The following is a 17,443-nucleotide window of genomic DNA, read 5'->3' on the forward strand; positions in this document are numbered from 1 at the left end:
TTGAGGAAAAGTGCTTTTGTTCTCTTCTCATTTGGAGAATTTGTTACTGAAATTGTAAGTTTTGTTCTAACATCACTTTTTCATTCTTTTAGTTGTATTTAAACACAATAATCTAAAAGTGCCTAAGACTGTGAAAGCAACTAGAAATATTAGTTTCTTGGTATAATTGCAACCTAAGTTTTTCTACAGTTTACATTATTAATTGTGTGAGAATTTTCCAGTTTTTATCTTCCATACCCTCTTTCAGTCTGCATCTAATTTTCACTACAGGTGAAATTTACTTGTCACTTATTGTTTCCTAAAGTGTCTTTCTGCATCTCCTCTTCTCCCCACTCCCTCCACTGAGCAGCCGTTCTGAACCTATCTCTGCAAGGTAGAATGAAAGCCAGAAAGAATAGTTGCAGTAGCATCAGAGGTGCTTATCACTTAGGGTAATAGGTGTGTCTGTCTTAAATTGACAAAAACTCCTTGTTTTGAAGCCTTAGAAGGAAAAGCCTAGCTTCACTTCTCCTGAGTTGTTTAGCCCAGAGCTATGCATACAGATTTGTGAAAAGATGCAGAATGTACAATAAATCAATGCACTTCTTCCTTCAGAAAGTCTTACTGGAAAAAAATTAGTTGACTAAATTTTGGATCCTAGAGACCTAGTTGATTTACCTTCTGGTGTAAGCTCCTTAATCTAATTGCCACCTGGTAACACCACACCATCCTTGGAACATATATGAGTCGCGCTTGTTTGGCCTATGTCTGACACTGACTTGGTTGGGCAGTTTTCACATAAGAGTTGTTTCAAGGTGCTTACCTTAAGCAAGAACACCTGCCTGCAATAATTTTACCTACTCATCCTGAGTTGATAGATAGTGTGATGTCTGTTCTGGTTACTAGCGCTTATGCCTACTTCTGAAACCAGGCACTAAATGTCTAATCATGATTTCCTGAATTAGGGGAAGAGGTGTCTTTTAGGCATGCCAGAAGTGAAGGTTAGTATTATTAGTTAGATAATTTTCTGTATTTCGTTCTCTCATAAATTGTATTTGTGACATTTCTTCTAATTATGAATGTGTTTTTTACTTAAATTTTTTTTACATTATAGACTTTTGAACATTCGTTTTTGCCACCTTTATTTCTAAAATTATAGTAGATGGTTACTTCTAAAAAGATTCCTAATATGTATTTTCTGTTTATGGCTTTAATTGATTTAAAAATATCTGTAAATATCTGCTAGGCCATATTTTTCATTTCCTTTTTTTCAGATCCATCCTTATCTAGTATAGTAATAATTTATATTGTATTCAAATAGCACATCTGGGCTTATCTCAATCTGAGGTAAATAAATTTAAATATACTTTGGAATATGACTTTTCCTTTTTAGCAGTTGATACTGCTTGGCCTTCCTTTTATTAAGGTAGTGTCTGCAGTGAACAGGTTATGTTAATAAACTTGTCAGTTCAAATGACTACCTAATAGGGATATTCATTTTCTCCTTTTTCCTTTTTGATATGAGAAATATCTCCCTTTTGCCAAAGACTGGTGCCTCTGCTGTGATCTAGATCCCATTTCATTTACTTTCTCAAAGGCATTTATCCTTTGGTAATTTACTTGCTTCCCTGCATCAAAACTGTCAGCTCTGTATAACCTTACATACTTGCTCTAGTAATTCCCATTCTTGAAAATACTACCTCTGGTCTTTTATTCTCCTCCAGTTACCACCTTACTTTCCAGGCCCCTTTCACAGACAAATTTCTCAAATCCTTACCTCCCATTTATTGCTTGTTATTTCAAAAAAAATTGAAACTCACAGACAACTTGAAAAATTAATACAATAAATTCCTTGGAGGCTTCCCTGGTGGTTCAGTGGTTAAGAGTCTGCCTGACAATCTCTGGGCACAGGGTTCGATCCCTGGTCCAGGAAGATCCCACATGCCGAGGAGCAACTAAACCTGTGCGCCACAACTACTGAGCCAGCGCTCTAGAGCCCGCGAGCCACAACTACTGAAGCCTGTGTGCCTAGAGCCCGTGCTCCACAACAAAAAGAAGCCAATGAGAAACCCGCGCACCGCAATAAAGAGTAGTCCCTCTTGCCGCAACTAGAGAGAGCCCACGTGCAGCAACGAAGACCCAACGCAGCCAAAAAACAAATAAATAAAAATAAATAAATTTATAAAAAAATAAATGAATTCCTTGCACCCTTTACCTACATTCACAAAAAAATTTACACTTTTATGTTCTTTTTTGCCACATTTATTTTATCACTCATATATCTAATTGTTATTACTATGATTGCTAAACCTTTTGAGAGAAGTTGCAGAAATCATGACTTCTTACCTATAAATACTTAAGTGTGCATCTACTAAGGAAAAGGACAGTTCAGGAGGTTTAACTTTGGCATAATGTTATATATAACATTTTTCATGTACAAATTTTTCCAACTCTTTCTTTCTTCCTTTCTTTCTTTTTTTCTTATTTGGTTGTGCCGGGTCTTAGTTGCGGCAGGCAGGCTCCTTAGTTGTGGCATGTGAACTCTTAGTTGCGGCATGCATGTGGGATCTACCTCCCTGACCAGGGATCGAAACCTGGCCCTCTGCATTGGAAGCACAGTCTTAACCACTGCACCACCAGGGAAGTCCCTCCAACTGTTTGTACAAAGATTATGTACAGACTTTTTATTCCCTGTTCCAGGATCCAGTCCATGATCCTGTATTGCATTCACTTGTCATGCCTCTTCAATCTCCTTTTTTTAAAACTAGTTCTTTACATAATCTTCAGTCCCCTTTAATCTGAAACAGTGCCTTAGCCTTTTATTTTTTATTTATTTTTTTAACAGCTTTTTTGGAGTATAATTGCTTTACAATGTTATGTTAGTTTCTGCTGTATAACAAAGTGAATCAGCTATATGCATACATATATCCCCATATCCCCTCCCTCTTGTGCCTCCCTCCCCACCTCCTAATCCCACCCTTCTAGGTGGTCACAAAGCACCGAGCTGATCTCCCTGTGCTATGCAGCTGCTTTACACTAGCTATCTATTTTACATTTGGTAGTGTGTATATGTCCATGCTACTCTCTCACTTCGTCCCAGCTTACCCATCCCCCTCCCTGTGTCCTCAAGTCCATTCTCTACGTCTTCATCTTTATTCCTGTCCTGCCACTAGGTTCATCAGAACCATTTTTTTTTTTTTTTTTTAGATTCCATATATATGTGTTAGCATACGGTACTTGTTTTTCTCATTCTGACTTACTTCACTCTGTGTGACAGATTCTAGGTCCATCCACCTCACTACAAATATCTCAATTTCGTTTCTTTTTATGGCTGAGTAATATTCCGTTGTATATATGTGCCACATCTTCTTTATCCATTCATCTATCGATGGACACTTAGGTTGCTTCCATGTCCTGGCTATTGTAAATAGAGCTGCAATGAACATTGTGGTACATGACTCTTTCTGAATTATGGTTTTCTCAGGGTATATGCCCAGTAGTGGGATTGCTGGGTCATATGGTAGTTCTATTTTTAGTTTTTTAAGGAACCTCCATACTGTTCTCCATGGTGGCTGTATCAATTTATATTCCCACCAACAGTGCAAGAGGGTTCCATTTTCTCCACACTCTCTCCAGCATATATTGTTTGTAGATTTTTAGATGATGGCCATTCTGACTAGTGTGACGTGATATCTCATTGTAGTTTTGATTTACATTTCTGTAATGATTAGTGATATTGAGTCTCCTTTCATGTGTTTGTTGGCAATCTGTATATCTTCTTTGGAGAAATGTCTATTTAGGTCTTCTGCCCATTTTTGGATTGGGTTGTTTGTTTTTTTGATATGGAGCTGCATGAGCTGCTTGTAAATTTTGGAGATTAATCCTTTGTCAGTTGCTTCATTTGCAAATATTTTCTCCCATTCTGAGGGTTGTCTTTTAGTGTTGTTTACGGTTTCCTTTGCTGTGCAAAAGCTTTTAAGTTTCTAGGTCCCATTTGTTTATTTTTGTTTTTATTTCCATTTCTCTAGGAGATAGATGAAAAAGGATCTTGTTGTGATTTATGTCATAGAGTGTTCTGCCTATGTTTTCCTCTAAGAGTCTGATAGTGTCTGGCCTTACATTTAGGTCTTTAATCCATTTTTTTTTTTTTTGCGGTATGCGGGCCTCTCACTGCTGTGGCCTCTCCCGCTGCGGAGCACAGGCTCCGGACCCACAGGCCCAGCGGCCATGGCTCACGGACCCAGTCGCTCCGCAGCATGTGGGATCCTCCCGGACCGGGGCACGAACCTGCGTCCCGCGCATTGGCAGGCGGACTCTCAACCACTGCGCCACCAGGGAAGCCCCTTAATCCATTTTGAGTTTATTTTTGTGTATGGTATTAGGGAGTATTCTAATTTCATTATTTTACATGTAGCTGTCCAGTTTTCCCTGCACCACTTATTGAAGAGGCTGTCTTTTCTCCATTGAATATTCTTGCCTCCTTTTTCAAATATAAGGTGACCATATGTGCATGGGTTTATCTCTGGGCTTTCTATCCTGTTCCATTGATCTATATTTCTCTTTTTATGCCAGTACCATACTGTCTTGATTACTGTAGTTTTGTAGTATATTCTGAAGTCAGTTTTGTAGTGTATTCTGAAGTCAGGGAGCCTGATTCCTCCAGCTCCATTTTTCTTTCTCAAGATTGCTTTGGCTGTTCTGGGTCTTCTGTGTTTCCATACAAATTGTGAAGTTTTTTGTTCTAGTACTGTGAAAAATGCTATTGTTAGTTTGATAGGGATTGCATTGAATCTGTAGATTGCTTTGGGTAGTAGAGTCATTTTCACAATGTTGATTCTTCCAATCCAAGAACATGGTATACCTCTCTATCTGTTTGTATTATCTTTAATTTCTTTCATCAGTGTCTTATTGTTTTATGCATACATGTCTTTTTTCTCCCTAGGTAGATTTATTCCTAGGTATTTTATTCTTTTGGTTGCAATGGTAACTGGGAGTGTTTCCTTAATTTCTCTTTCAGATTCTTCATCATTAGTGTATAGGAATGCAAGAGATTTCTGTACATTAATTTTGTATCCTGCTACTCTACAAATTCATTGATTAGATCTGGTGCTTTTCTGGTAGCATCTTTACAATTCTCTAGGTATAGTATCATGTCATCTGCGAGCAGTCACACTTTTCCTTCTTCTTTTCCAATTTGGATTCCGTTTATTTCTTTTTTGTCTCTGATTGCTGTGGCTAAAATTATTATCAGGAACAAGATTACTCAACATAGATTTGGAAAATCTATGTTGAATAATAGTGGTGAGAGTCGGCAGCCTTGTCTTGTTCCTGATCTTAGAGGAAATGGTTTCAATTTTTCACCATTGAGAACGATGTTGGCTGTGGGTTTGTCATGTGTAGCCTTTATTATGTTGAGATAAGTTCCCTCTGTGCTTACATTCTGCAGAGTTTTTATCATAAATAGGTGTTGAATTTGTCGAAAGCTTTTTCTGCATCTATTTAGATGATCATATGGTTTTTATCCTTCAATTTGTTAATATGGTATATCACATTGATTGATTTGCATATATTGAAGAATCCTTGCATTCCTGGGAGAAACCCTACTTGATCATGGTGTATGATCCTTTTAATGTGCTGTTGGATTCTGTTTGCTAGTATTTTTTTGAGGATTTTTGCATCTATGTTCATCAGTGATATTGGCCTGTAGATCTTTTTCTTTGTGACATCTTTGTCTGGTTTTGGTATCAGGGTGATGGTGGCCTTGTAGAATGAGCTTGGGAGTGTTCTTCTGCTGTATTTTGGAAGAGTTTGAGAAGGATAGGTGTTAGCTCTTCTTTTAACGTTTGATAGAATTCACCTGTGAAGCCATCTGGTCCTGGGCCTTTGTTTGTTGGAAGATTTTTAATCACAGTCTTAATTTCAGTGCTTGTGATTGGTCTGTTCATATTTTCTTTCTTCCAGGTTCAGTCTTGGCAGGTTGTGCATTTCTAAGAATTTATCCATTTCTTTCAGGTTGTCCATTTTATTGGCATATAGTTGCTTGTAGTAATCTCTCATGATCCGTTGTATTTCTGCAGTGTCAGTTGTTACTTTTCCATTTTCATTTCTAGTTCTGTTGATTTGAGTCTTCTCCCTTTTTTTCCTGATGAGTCTGGCTAATGGTTTATCAATTTTGTTTATCTTCTCGAAGAACCAGCTTTTAGTTTTATTGATCTTTGCTATTGTGTCCTTCATTTCTTTTTCATTTATTTCTGATCTGATCTTTATGATTTCTTTCCGTCTGCTACCTTTGGGATTTTTTTGTTCTTCTTTCTCTAACTGCTTTAAATGTGAGGTTAGGTTGTTTGAGATGTGTCTTGTTTCCTGAGGTAGGATTGTATTGCTATAAACTTCCCTCTTAGAACTGCTTTTGCTGCATCTCATACATTTTGCATTGTCATGTTTTCATTGTCATTTGTTTTTAGGTAGTTTTTTGGTTTTCTCTTTGATTTCTTCAGTGATCTCTTGGTAGTGTACTGTTTAGCCTCCATGTGTTTGTATTTTTAACAGTTTTTTTTTTCCTGCAGTTGATATCTCGTCTTATAGCGTTGTGGTCAGAAAAGATACTTGATATGATTTCAATTTTATTAAATTTACCAAGGCTTGATTTATGACCCAAGATATGGTCTATCCTGGAGAATGTTTCATGAGCTCTTGAGAAGAAAGTGTATTCTGTTGTTTTGGGATGGAATGTCCTATAAATATCAATTAAGTCCATCTTGTTTAATGTCTCATTTAAAACTTGTGTTTGCTTTTTTATTTTCATTTTGGATGATCAGCCCACTGGTGAAAGTGGGGTGTGTTAAAGTGCCCTACTAGGATTGTGTTACTGTCAATTTCCCCTTTTATGGCTGTTGGCATTTGCCTTACGTATTGAGGTGCTCCTATATCGGGTGCATAAATATTTACAATTGTTATATCTTCTTCTTGGATTGATCCCTTGATCATTATGTAGTGTCCTTCTTTGTCTCTTGTAATAGGCTTTATTTTAAAGTCTATTTTGTCTGATATGAGAATTACTACTCTAGCTTTCTTTTGATTTCCATTTGCATGGAATATCTTTTTCTATCCCCTCACTTTCAGTCTGTATGTTTCCCCAGGTCTGAAGTGGGTCTCTTGTAGACAGCATATATATGGGTCTTGTTTTTGTATCCATTCAGCCAGTCTGTGTCTTTTGGTTGGAGCATTCAATCCTTTTACATTTAAGGTAATTATCAATATGTAGGTTCCTATTACCATTTCTTAATTGCTTTGGTTTTGTTTTTGTAGGTCCTTTCCTTCTCTTGTGTTTCCTGCCTAGAAAAGTTCCTTTAGCATTTGTTGTAAATCTGGTTTGGTGGTGCTGAATTCTGTTAACTTTTGCTTGTCTGTAAAGGTTTTAATTTCTTCATCGAATCTGAATGAGATCCTTGCTGGGTAGAGTATTCTTGTTTGTAGGTTTTTCCCTTTCATCACTTTAAATATGTCCTGCCAGTCCCTTCTGGCTTGCAGAGTTTCTGCTGAAAGATCAGCTGTTAACCTTATGTGGATTCCCTTGTGTGTTATTTGTTGCTTTCCCTTGATGCTTTTAATATATTTTCTTTGTAGTTAATTTTTGATAGTTTGATTAATATGTGTCTTGGCATGTTTCTCTTTGGGTTTATCCTGTATGGGACTCTCTGTGCTTCCTGGACTTGATTGACTATTTCCTTTCCCATGTTAGGGAAGTTTTCGACTATAATCTCTTCAAATATTTTCTCAGACCCTTTCTTTTTCTCTTCTTCTTCTGGGACCCCTATAATTTGAATGTTGCTGTGTTTAATGTTGTCCCAGAGGCCTCTGAGACTGTCCTTAATTCTTTTCATTCTTTTTTCTGCTCCCTGGCAGTTATTTCCACCATTTTATCTTCCAGCTCACTTATCTGTTCTTCTGCCTCAGTTATTCTATTGATTCCTTCTAGAGTACTTTGTATTGTACTTTTAATTTCAGTTATTGTGTTGTTCATCATTGTTTGTTTGCTCTTTAGTTCTTCTAGATCCTTGTTAAGTGTTTCTTGTATTTTCTCCATTCTGTTTCCGAGATTTGGGGTCATCTTTACTATCATTACTCTGAATTCTTTTTTCAGGTAGGTTGCCTATTTCGTCTTCATTTATTTGGTTTTGTAGGTTTTTACCTTGCTCCTTCATATGTAACATATTTTTTTGTCGTTTCTTTCTTTTTTTTTTTTTTTTTGATGGGTGGGGCTGTATTCTTGTCTTACTGGTTGTTTGGCCTAAGGCATCCAGCACTGGAGTTTGCAGACAGTTGGATGGAGCTGGGTCTTGGTGCTGAGATTAGGACCTCTGGGAAGCCTCACTCTAATTAATATTGCCTGGGATCGTAGGTTCTCTGTTAGTCCAGTGGTTTGGACTCAGAGCTCCCACCACAGGAGCTCAGGCCTGACCTCCAGCCTGGGAACCAAGATCCCGCAAGCCGGTCACTGGGGGTTCCTCCCATCCCCTTTTGTGTCCATGGTCCCCCACTGGTGCCTGGTAGGTCCCCTAGTTGTGCGGATACATGATTTCCACATCCTCTTGGTCCGCCCCACAGCCTTTTATTTTTCTTTCCCTACATTGACATTCTTCAAGAGTACAGACCATTTGTTTTTTTAGAAAGTCCCTCCAGTTGGTTTTGTTTGATTTCCATAGATTCACTTGTTTACTTTTGCCAAGAACACTACATGAAGAGTGTGTCTTCAGAGTCTCACATCAGGAGACTCACATGATGTCAGTTTTCCCCATCACTGATGGTGTTAAATTTAATGACTTGGTGAAAGTGCTACCTGAGAGTTTTATCTGTTGTTAGGTTGCCACTTTCTTCTTTGTAATTAATAAGTAGTTTGTGGAGAGATACTTTGAGACTGTGTGTAACTTATTCCCCATGTTACTTTCACCAAATGGTCTTATTTCATTCATTCTCAACCCCTATTAACTGGCTTCTGTCTGTCATGGTCACAATAACATGTTGCTAGGTACAGCGTGCAGTTTTTTAGTCTTCTGACTCTCAGCAACATTATATTTAGTTGTCCCATTCTCCTTGAAACACTTTTCTTGTTTTATTTGATGTCAGTCACTGTGTTCTAGTGAGTTCTTTTCTACCTAATTCACTGGTCACTATATCTATTACTCCTGTTACCCCTTCTCTTCTTTCCATCCTCTAAATGTCAGAGTTGCACAGAGTGTTGTCCTGCATCTTCTAACTGTATTCTTTCCTTTGGCAATATCTTTTCTCATGGCTCAAAATGCTCTCAAGAGATTCACATATTTCTATTCCTGCATCTCTCCTTTAAACTCCAGATATAGGTACACATTCAATTGTTTATTTGATGTCCCTCCTACCTAACCGTTCTCAGACCTCTCCATCCTAGTAAGTGAAAGAAACCAGGATTTCAGTGTTTTCTACTTGCCCTCTTACTTACTAATCCTTCTCTAATCAGTACATTATTCTCCCATCACTAGATTGAACCACTGCAGTACCTCCTAATTGGTCTCCCTGCTTCAGATGCTGATGCTTTCAGTCCACTGTCCATGCAGCATCCACATAAGCATCATGTCAGTTGTGTGGTTCTACGCCCACCTTGGCGTAGGACAAAATCTAAACTCCTATAAAATTAAAATTTTGCATAATCTCACCCCTGCTGATCCCTTCCATCTCATTTCATCTCCCCCTTACTGTGAGGGCTTTGCATCTTTAGTTCTCCAAAAGAGGTAAACTTTTTTCCTGCCTCAGCGCCTTTCTACATGTTGTTGGTTATTCCTGGTGTACTCTTTCTCCTGGAACATCACATGGCTGATTCCTGCTCATTAAAGTCTCAGCTTAAGTGTTAGCTCCTTAGTTGTATCTCTTTAGCCTTCTGTAACCACATTGAATTAGTTTGTCTCTCTTTCATTATTTATCACAACACCCTGTTTCCATCCGTACATTTACTGCTATTTGCAGTGACCTTTTTAACTTGTTTTGTAGCTCCTCATTGATACTCTTAAGTTCCATGAAGGTAGCTTGTTGCTGTTGGATCTCTCAGTACTTTGAGATACTGGATGGTTCCAGTACAGGACCTGGCACGTGGTGTATATGCAAATATTGGATGGATGGATGGATGACCGTTAATTGGTTGTTTCAGTGTCAGGGCCTGTCAGAATAGATGGAAACAGCAGGACTAGTTGAAGCTTTCATTATTGTTGAAATGGAAAGGACCTTTACCTGGTTTGTCTTAGCTACAAATTATCTGGATGCCAGATGAATAGCCTCAAAAGTCAAACAAGTCACCACTAGGAAATAGAGAAAGCTGTACAGATAGATAGAATATAAGCTGGATGTAAGGAAAAATGTGGTTCCAGGTTTGTTTTATGTCCCTTTTGTTCTTCTGCCTGCTTTCTTGCTTCTTTGACCTCTTGGAGAGATAACAATCAAGTTAGAGGTGCTTGAAACATAATTAGTAAGGTATAAAAAATAGCGGGGCATGAACCAGGTCAAATCATTTTGAATGTAAACCATTTCCCTCATATAAGAAAAGAGAAACACCAATACATACTTGAATTAGGAAATAATTCAAGAATTTACCAGTTACTTGAGCTGAAGAAAAGTCAGGGGTCTTAGATAAACACTTATTCTTAACCTAAATTATCATGGTCTAATCTGCTATCCATTAATTGCCAAAAATATTTTGTTCTCTACAGCTGAAATATTTAATGAGAACTTTGGGCCAGATTTTCGAGAGGAAGAGAACTTTTTTTCTGTGTTTGCCATCTTTTTTCCTGCCGCAACTGGTATTCTGGCTGGAGCAAATATCTCAGGTGATCTCGCAGTAAGTATTTTAATAATGCTGTATCAATTTTATACAAAAAGTGATATACCTATATTTATTTTTAAAGGTAGACTTAAAAAATGTTCTTGTCTTCTAGGATCCTCAGTCAGCCATACCCAAAGGAACACTCTTAGCCATTTTAATTACTACGGTGGTTTACATAGGAATTGCAGTATCTGTAGGTAAATAACCTTACATTTGTTATGTGTTTCAGAAATTTAATGATGTACATACTATAAAGATTCATTTTCATGACATTATATTTCTAACTTTTAAATTAAGAAATAGTTCAATAAAAAGATTCTAAGTTTTGTATTTTCAAAAATACTTAAGTAAACTAGCGGTGATTCTGTAGACATTATCTAAGTCACTAAATGCTCTAAGGTTTTTCCTTTAGGATTTCTATTAATTAGTAAGCTAGAAAGTTATGTAAAATCTTATCTGCAGATTCTTAAATTTCACTGAGATATATTTACAGAAAATGTAATTCATATGTAGAAGTAAATGCATTTTACTTTCTGAGCGTTACAAATTTTGGAATATTTTTGTTTATGATGGTTATTTTATATTTTTATGTAATCTTGTTGTATGAAGATTGTTTCAAGGCTATTAAGAAATACCTGGCATTTTTTACCATAAAACCTAATTTCAATGCACAGGAATTGAATGAAAAGTGTTATTAAATTAATGAAAATGGTTTTAAGCCACTTTAATACATTCATGGAATCATAACATTTTAGAACTTGAAGAAAGGACTTAAGTGATCAGCCAGTCTCTAAATCTTTATAGATAAGGAAGTCAAAGGTCAGAGATTTTGTTACCAACCATATGATAATGGCACTTCCTTTAAAAAACTGTTTTCATGGCAAAGAGGGTTTTGGTGTTTTATTTATTTATAAGCAAATAAATAAATAATTTTAAAAGGCTATTTGTAATAGGAGGTTCTTAACTGAAACAGAGTACAGAAAAAAATTTAGTAACTACTGATTTTACATATAATTTGCATACATTGACTGTAGATACTGTCTTGTCTTGAATTTAGTACACATTCATGAAAGTACATAGTTTACCTGGAAAACATGTTTTTAAAATGTAAGCATTGTCTTTAATATCTAAATTCTAAAATTCAGGTTTTACAGTAAAAATTTTAAGCATACTACAAGAATAAATCTTAGTCTAGTACTAATCAGAAGAATTACAAACTCCAAATTCATTGACTACAGAATATAAATTTTCCATGTATTTGAGTAAGAAAATTTTTATTTTTGCCATATATTCAGTCATGTGTTGGGAAGTAATGACAGAACTGTTTTTACAAACTGAGCTGCTAATTTGCATAAATGTAATTTTGAAATTTTATTAAACAAGAGTTAGAAATGCTAATAATATTATCATGGTGGGCTATGTTAACATTTGAAAAAGTAACTCGATTACATTTATCATTGCAATGCATACAGAAATTCCTGAAATTCATTTTGAAAAAAGAAAATGAATTACATTTATAAGCTTATTAGCAAAATATTTTTGTATTCCCCTAAAAGTTTCTAGCATGCTTGTATACAGGGATCCCCAGCCCCCGGGTTGCAGACCGGTACTGGTCCGCGGCCCATTAGGAACCAGGCTGCTCAGCAGGAGGGGAGTGGCATGTGAATGAGCGAAGCTTCATCTTCCACTCCCCATCGCACGCATTACTGCCTGAACCATCCACCACCACCCCACCCCACCCCCCACCATCCCCACCCCATCCATGGAAAAATTGTCTGACACGAACCCAGTCCCTGGTGCCAAAAAAATTGGGGACTGCTGTTTATATACATTATACATAAGCTAGAAAATTTACTTTTAATTAAAAAAATGATATAACTGATTATGTTTCATGGGAAATAATTTGTTATTGCAGGAAAACATTTCTGTTTTTACCTGACGCTCCAATAATGCTTGCCCTTGTACTCATTTCATTCTGTTTACACTAGGGCAACAGGAGTAGCCCTTTCTCCCTGATATTCAGTAGCGGAGTCAGTAAAGATCACCTATACACTAGTAATTGTGTAACTAGCTCAAGCAGTGGAACCTTTTTTCCCCAGACAATTCTGATGGAGAACATCAAAATATGAACTATAAAAGTATAGCTGCTTTAAGGTTAGATAGGGCTCTCTCTGTTCTGCCCTCAACCTCCAGTGGTTTCAGGAGTACCTTTAAGGAGATGGTTTTGCAAACACTGCTCTGAAAGTCCAAAGAAGAAATTTAAGTATGAAGAACTGTATACAGACTGTCTAGTCATTAAAAAAACTCTTCCTTTCAAAACTTAATTTTTGTTTTATTGTTTAGTTTTTGTTGTAATGCCTGTGATTTTTACATCATATATGATGAGAAAGCATTGTTAAAGTGCTTCAAAAGTAAGAATATATGAACTCTAAGGAATGGTCATTACTGTTAGTTGTACATCGTACGTTATTCCAAATAATTCTTAATACTGAGGACCATGATGCTTTCCAAATTCTGTTCCAGGTAAACCTTCCTTAATTGTAAATACAATGTATGCTGTAATAAGCAAGTATATACAGTCAGCACTGTAATTTCTTTATGGGTGTATATAATTTTGAAATGAATGTAAGCATTAGTTTGATTTTTTGTCCTCATTGTCACTTGTGCTTCAGGTTCTTGTGTTGTTCGGGATGCTACGGGGAACGTTAATGACACTATTGTAACAGAGCTAACAAACTGTACTTCTGCAGCCTGCAAATTTAACTTTGACTTTTCATCTTGTGAAAGCTATCCTTGTTCCTATGGCCTAATGAACAACTTCCAGGTGAGCATCAAATTTATATTATACAGACATTCTGTGTTCATCTAGAGGTCAGACTGCTATCAACTCTGACCATTCAGAGTATAGCAAAAACTTAGAAGGGAGGATTGTTGTTACTTTATACCCAGATATCGATAAAGACTGTACGCAACTAATTGTGAAAACAGAAAAATATGAAAGAATGAAATCTGAGCCTGTTCAGAGGCAAAAGGGCCCCAGAGGGCAACACTTTTATCATAGGGTATAATATATAGTACATATATACAGTATACTGTTTCAGAAAGCAAGAAAACATCTCACACATGGTCATATGTGCTGGATCTATTTTTGGATTCTCTGTTGTGTTCCATTGATCTTTGTGTCTATCCCTCCACCAATGCCATACTTTCTTGATTACTATAGTTGGTTTTAAGTCTTAAAATCGGGTAGCTTGATTCCTCCTACTTTATTCTTTTTCAAAATTGTTTTAGCTATTTTAGTCCCTTTGCTTTTCCAAATAAATTTTAGAATAATCTATGTTTATCTACAAAAAAGTCTTGTTGGAATTTTGATAGGAACTGCATTAAACTTGTACATGAATTTGGGGAGGATTGATAGATTTACTATGTTGAGTGTTCCAACCCATGAACACTTACGTTTCTCCATTTATTTAGATCTTCTTTAACTTCTTTCATAAGTATTATGTAGTTTTCAGAATATCAATCCTGTACATATTTTGTTAGACTTACATCTAAGTATTTCATTTTTATTTTGAGCAATTTAAACCCATACTAATTGAAATGAGTTCAGTTTTCCAATTTGAGGTTTCTCCATAATTGCTTTATATATGAATGCCCTTTTAAAAAAGTATTGATTAGTATCAGTAGTTTTATTTCATTAGATCTGGCTATCATATAGTGATGCTGTGTTAAACCACTATTGAACAACAGATTAATAAAATTATTAATGGATGCTTGAAAGTTTGTGAACTATTAAACGTATGAACTGTGTGAAGATTAGTATTACTGCTCAAGTATTTGGAGAATATCAGTTTTATTATTACCTCTGTAAGATACTGAAAGCAAAATGAAATTTTTATAAAATTTATGGGTTTTAGATAGAAGAGGAAAAGGAATCACTAAAATTTGGAGGATATTTTGAGAGTTGCTTGATAAGCCTCAGGATGCTAGAAACAAAAGAACATAAAGGTGTAAATTCAGGAGATTAAAACAAAATATTCTGTGGTAAATTTATAGAATAGATGGTACTGCTAATTCAAAGTGGAAAATAAAAATTTCGCTTCCTAGTGTTTCTCCAGTAATGTGTAAACATAATAAACAGAATAGTTGAGGATTTAATGTATTGTAGAACATTATATAGACATTTTATGTAGAATCTATGTATTTTACATTAAAATTTTATAACTTAAATATTTAATGCCATTATTTGTATTTTCTTTTGTATAGTTTCAAGCAATTTACTGCACTTTCAGTGGTTAAAAATATTGAACGCAATTATGTAATAGAAGTTTGTTTTTTCTAGTCATAAGACTAGGCAAAATCGTAGGAATGAAAGAAAGTATTCATGTCCAGCTAATTATTCAGGCCAATTCGGACATTGATACTGTGTATGAAAGGCACAGATGTTGGTCTCTGCCCAGTGACTGAAAATGCCAATCAGATTTCTGTGTTGTTGCCTTGAAATACAGAAGTGTGTTGTCTTTATCAAGTCTAAGTATGGACTCATTCAAGCAAAGTGTGAGAATTTGGTGTACATAAAGTTGCTTTTCCAATTTAAGTAAATTAAAAAAAAATACTTTGTAAAGCGATACAGAATGGAAAGAAAATCCTGTAAAATTATCAATTGCTTGTCACTTGGAAAATGAAGAATGGTGAATAGAACGTAACTGAGGAGCATGTAAGTGGAGACTCCATCATGAAATCTATACAAAGGCACACTATATAATACTGTTTTGCATATAGTTGATAAATATATGCATATATAATAGGGTCACTTTATTTTTCTTAAATGTTTAATTTTCTTTAGTTTTATGTTTCTTATATTTCTACATTTTAATGTCCTCTGAAACCTTTGACTCACCACTGCTTAATAAACAAAATGTGAGCTTCTTTGCTCCTTCAGAGCCTTTCATACCCAAACTTAAGTCCCACTGCTTCTATCCAGACTGAACTCCAGTCATTACGTGTTTGTATATGTATACATGCACACGCTTACCCTACTCTGTTGCTTTATTTGTTGCTTCACTCTGCTTGGAATGCACTGGCTTTTTCTTTTTATATGTCCAAATCTGTCTGCTCTTCAAACCCAGTTCCATGAACATTTTTTTGGACCCTAAATCGTCAACACACACACATTCCCCACACAAAATGTCACCATTCGTTTTATTGCCACTTTTTTTTTTTTACTTTTTATTAGACGTTTGTCTTTTCCCCCCCCTTATTAAAGACCAGACCATCTTTTGTTTTTCATCTTTGTTCCCACTATGTATTTTTGATAACACTGATGTTACTATTATTTGAATAATTTCATTTACTTGCTACTCATATTTTACCATAAAATGGTGGGAAACACAAAGGTTATTGGATAAATGTATAACTAGAAAACAGGAAACTTGGCAAATCATGGAAGCATAGTTTCTAGATGCTAAGCATGGAGCATTATTTATCTTAATTCAGAGATGATGGAAGAAAAGAAAATGAATCTTTTCCTCAAAACATGAAAGGTGAAATGTTATGGTTATATGTAATGTTGCTGGTGTCAGTTTTGGCTTAATCTATCAATGTATCATATTCTTTTTTCTCCCCTTTTTTCTTCATTTACCTCCTGCCTTTGTACTTACTTAACTTTGAAGGCATTACAGACAGACATGGAATTTTGTATTATCTGAGAAGTATATATAACAGAAATCAAGTCTGCTTATTTTTATCTTGGTCCACCTTATCTATCCTTTATAATCTCCTTCCCTAAGGACAGATTTGGCAATGCTAGATAATCTAGCATTAAATAATAACTGTGTAAAAATAGTGATTATGAAAAATGTATCATGTGTATGTAACTACTAAATTGGTATTAAAAGGCTGAATAGAAAATCATCTTTTTTCTTTTCTCAGAGAAGTCAGAGAAGTCAATGCTAATGTTTCTTAAAACTCTTAAATATGTTCTTCAGGTTTAAACCTAAATCTTCTGAAAGATGCAGGGAGAGACATTTAAGTGAAACAAGGTGGTTTATGTATACATGAAACCAGACTTAGGTATTATGGCCAGGGATTGTGCCCAGAGCTAGTTTTACATCAGACTTAATATTAAATTATAGGCAAGTGTATAGTAAACAGCCTAAAACCTGATTTCCTTATCTCCTTGGTCTCAGTTGGCATGTTCTTGGTCAATATAAATGAAAGGTAAATCTCCACTAATGAAGTAATGAATCTAGATGTTGATCATCATTCACTACTGGTAAAATTTATAATGCATAGATCAAGTTGACAGTACCTGAATCCATTAAACAACTCTTAGGAATCAATTTAATACTTTGACAGATTTCAAAGGTTCACAAGGAACAGTGCAATGAAAACCTGTGTACCTACCCTTCATTTGTATTTACTAGTAGTTTATATTTTGCCCCATTTGCCTTATCTTTATATATATATATATATGTATAGTATTTTTCTCCTCAAACATAATGAGAATAAATTATAGACATCACATGACAATCAGATTGAAATATTTAAAACATTCTGTACAAGCACGGTAAAATTTCCCACCCAAGTAATTCAGTGTTGATGAAATACTGTTGTCTA

The 17,443-nt window shown here is 35.6% G+C and overlaps 1 protein-coding gene across 1 annotated transcript in view; it reads left to right on the top strand.

The window, feature by feature from the left end:
* Positions 1-17,443, top strand: part of SLC12A2 (solute carrier family 12 member 2) — a 109,170-nt gene that overhangs the window by 47,104 nt on the left and 44,623 nt on the right. Inside the window, exons 8-10 of the mRNA XM_079918583.1 lie at positions 10,713-10,840; positions 10,938-11,022; positions 13,498-13,649. Of these exons, the coding sequence (XP_079774709.1) occupies positions 10,713-10,840; positions 10,938-11,022; positions 13,498-13,649 (365 nt within the window). The remainder of the gene's footprint in view (positions 1-10,712; positions 10,841-10,937; positions 11,023-13,497; positions 13,650-17,443) is intronic.

Source organism: Stenella coeruleoalba (assembly GCF_951394435.1).
Source record: "Stenella coeruleoalba genome assembly, chromosome: 3".
Classification (NCBI taxonomy): Eukaryota; Metazoa; Chordata; class Mammalia; order Artiodactyla; family Delphinidae; genus Stenella; species Stenella coeruleoalba.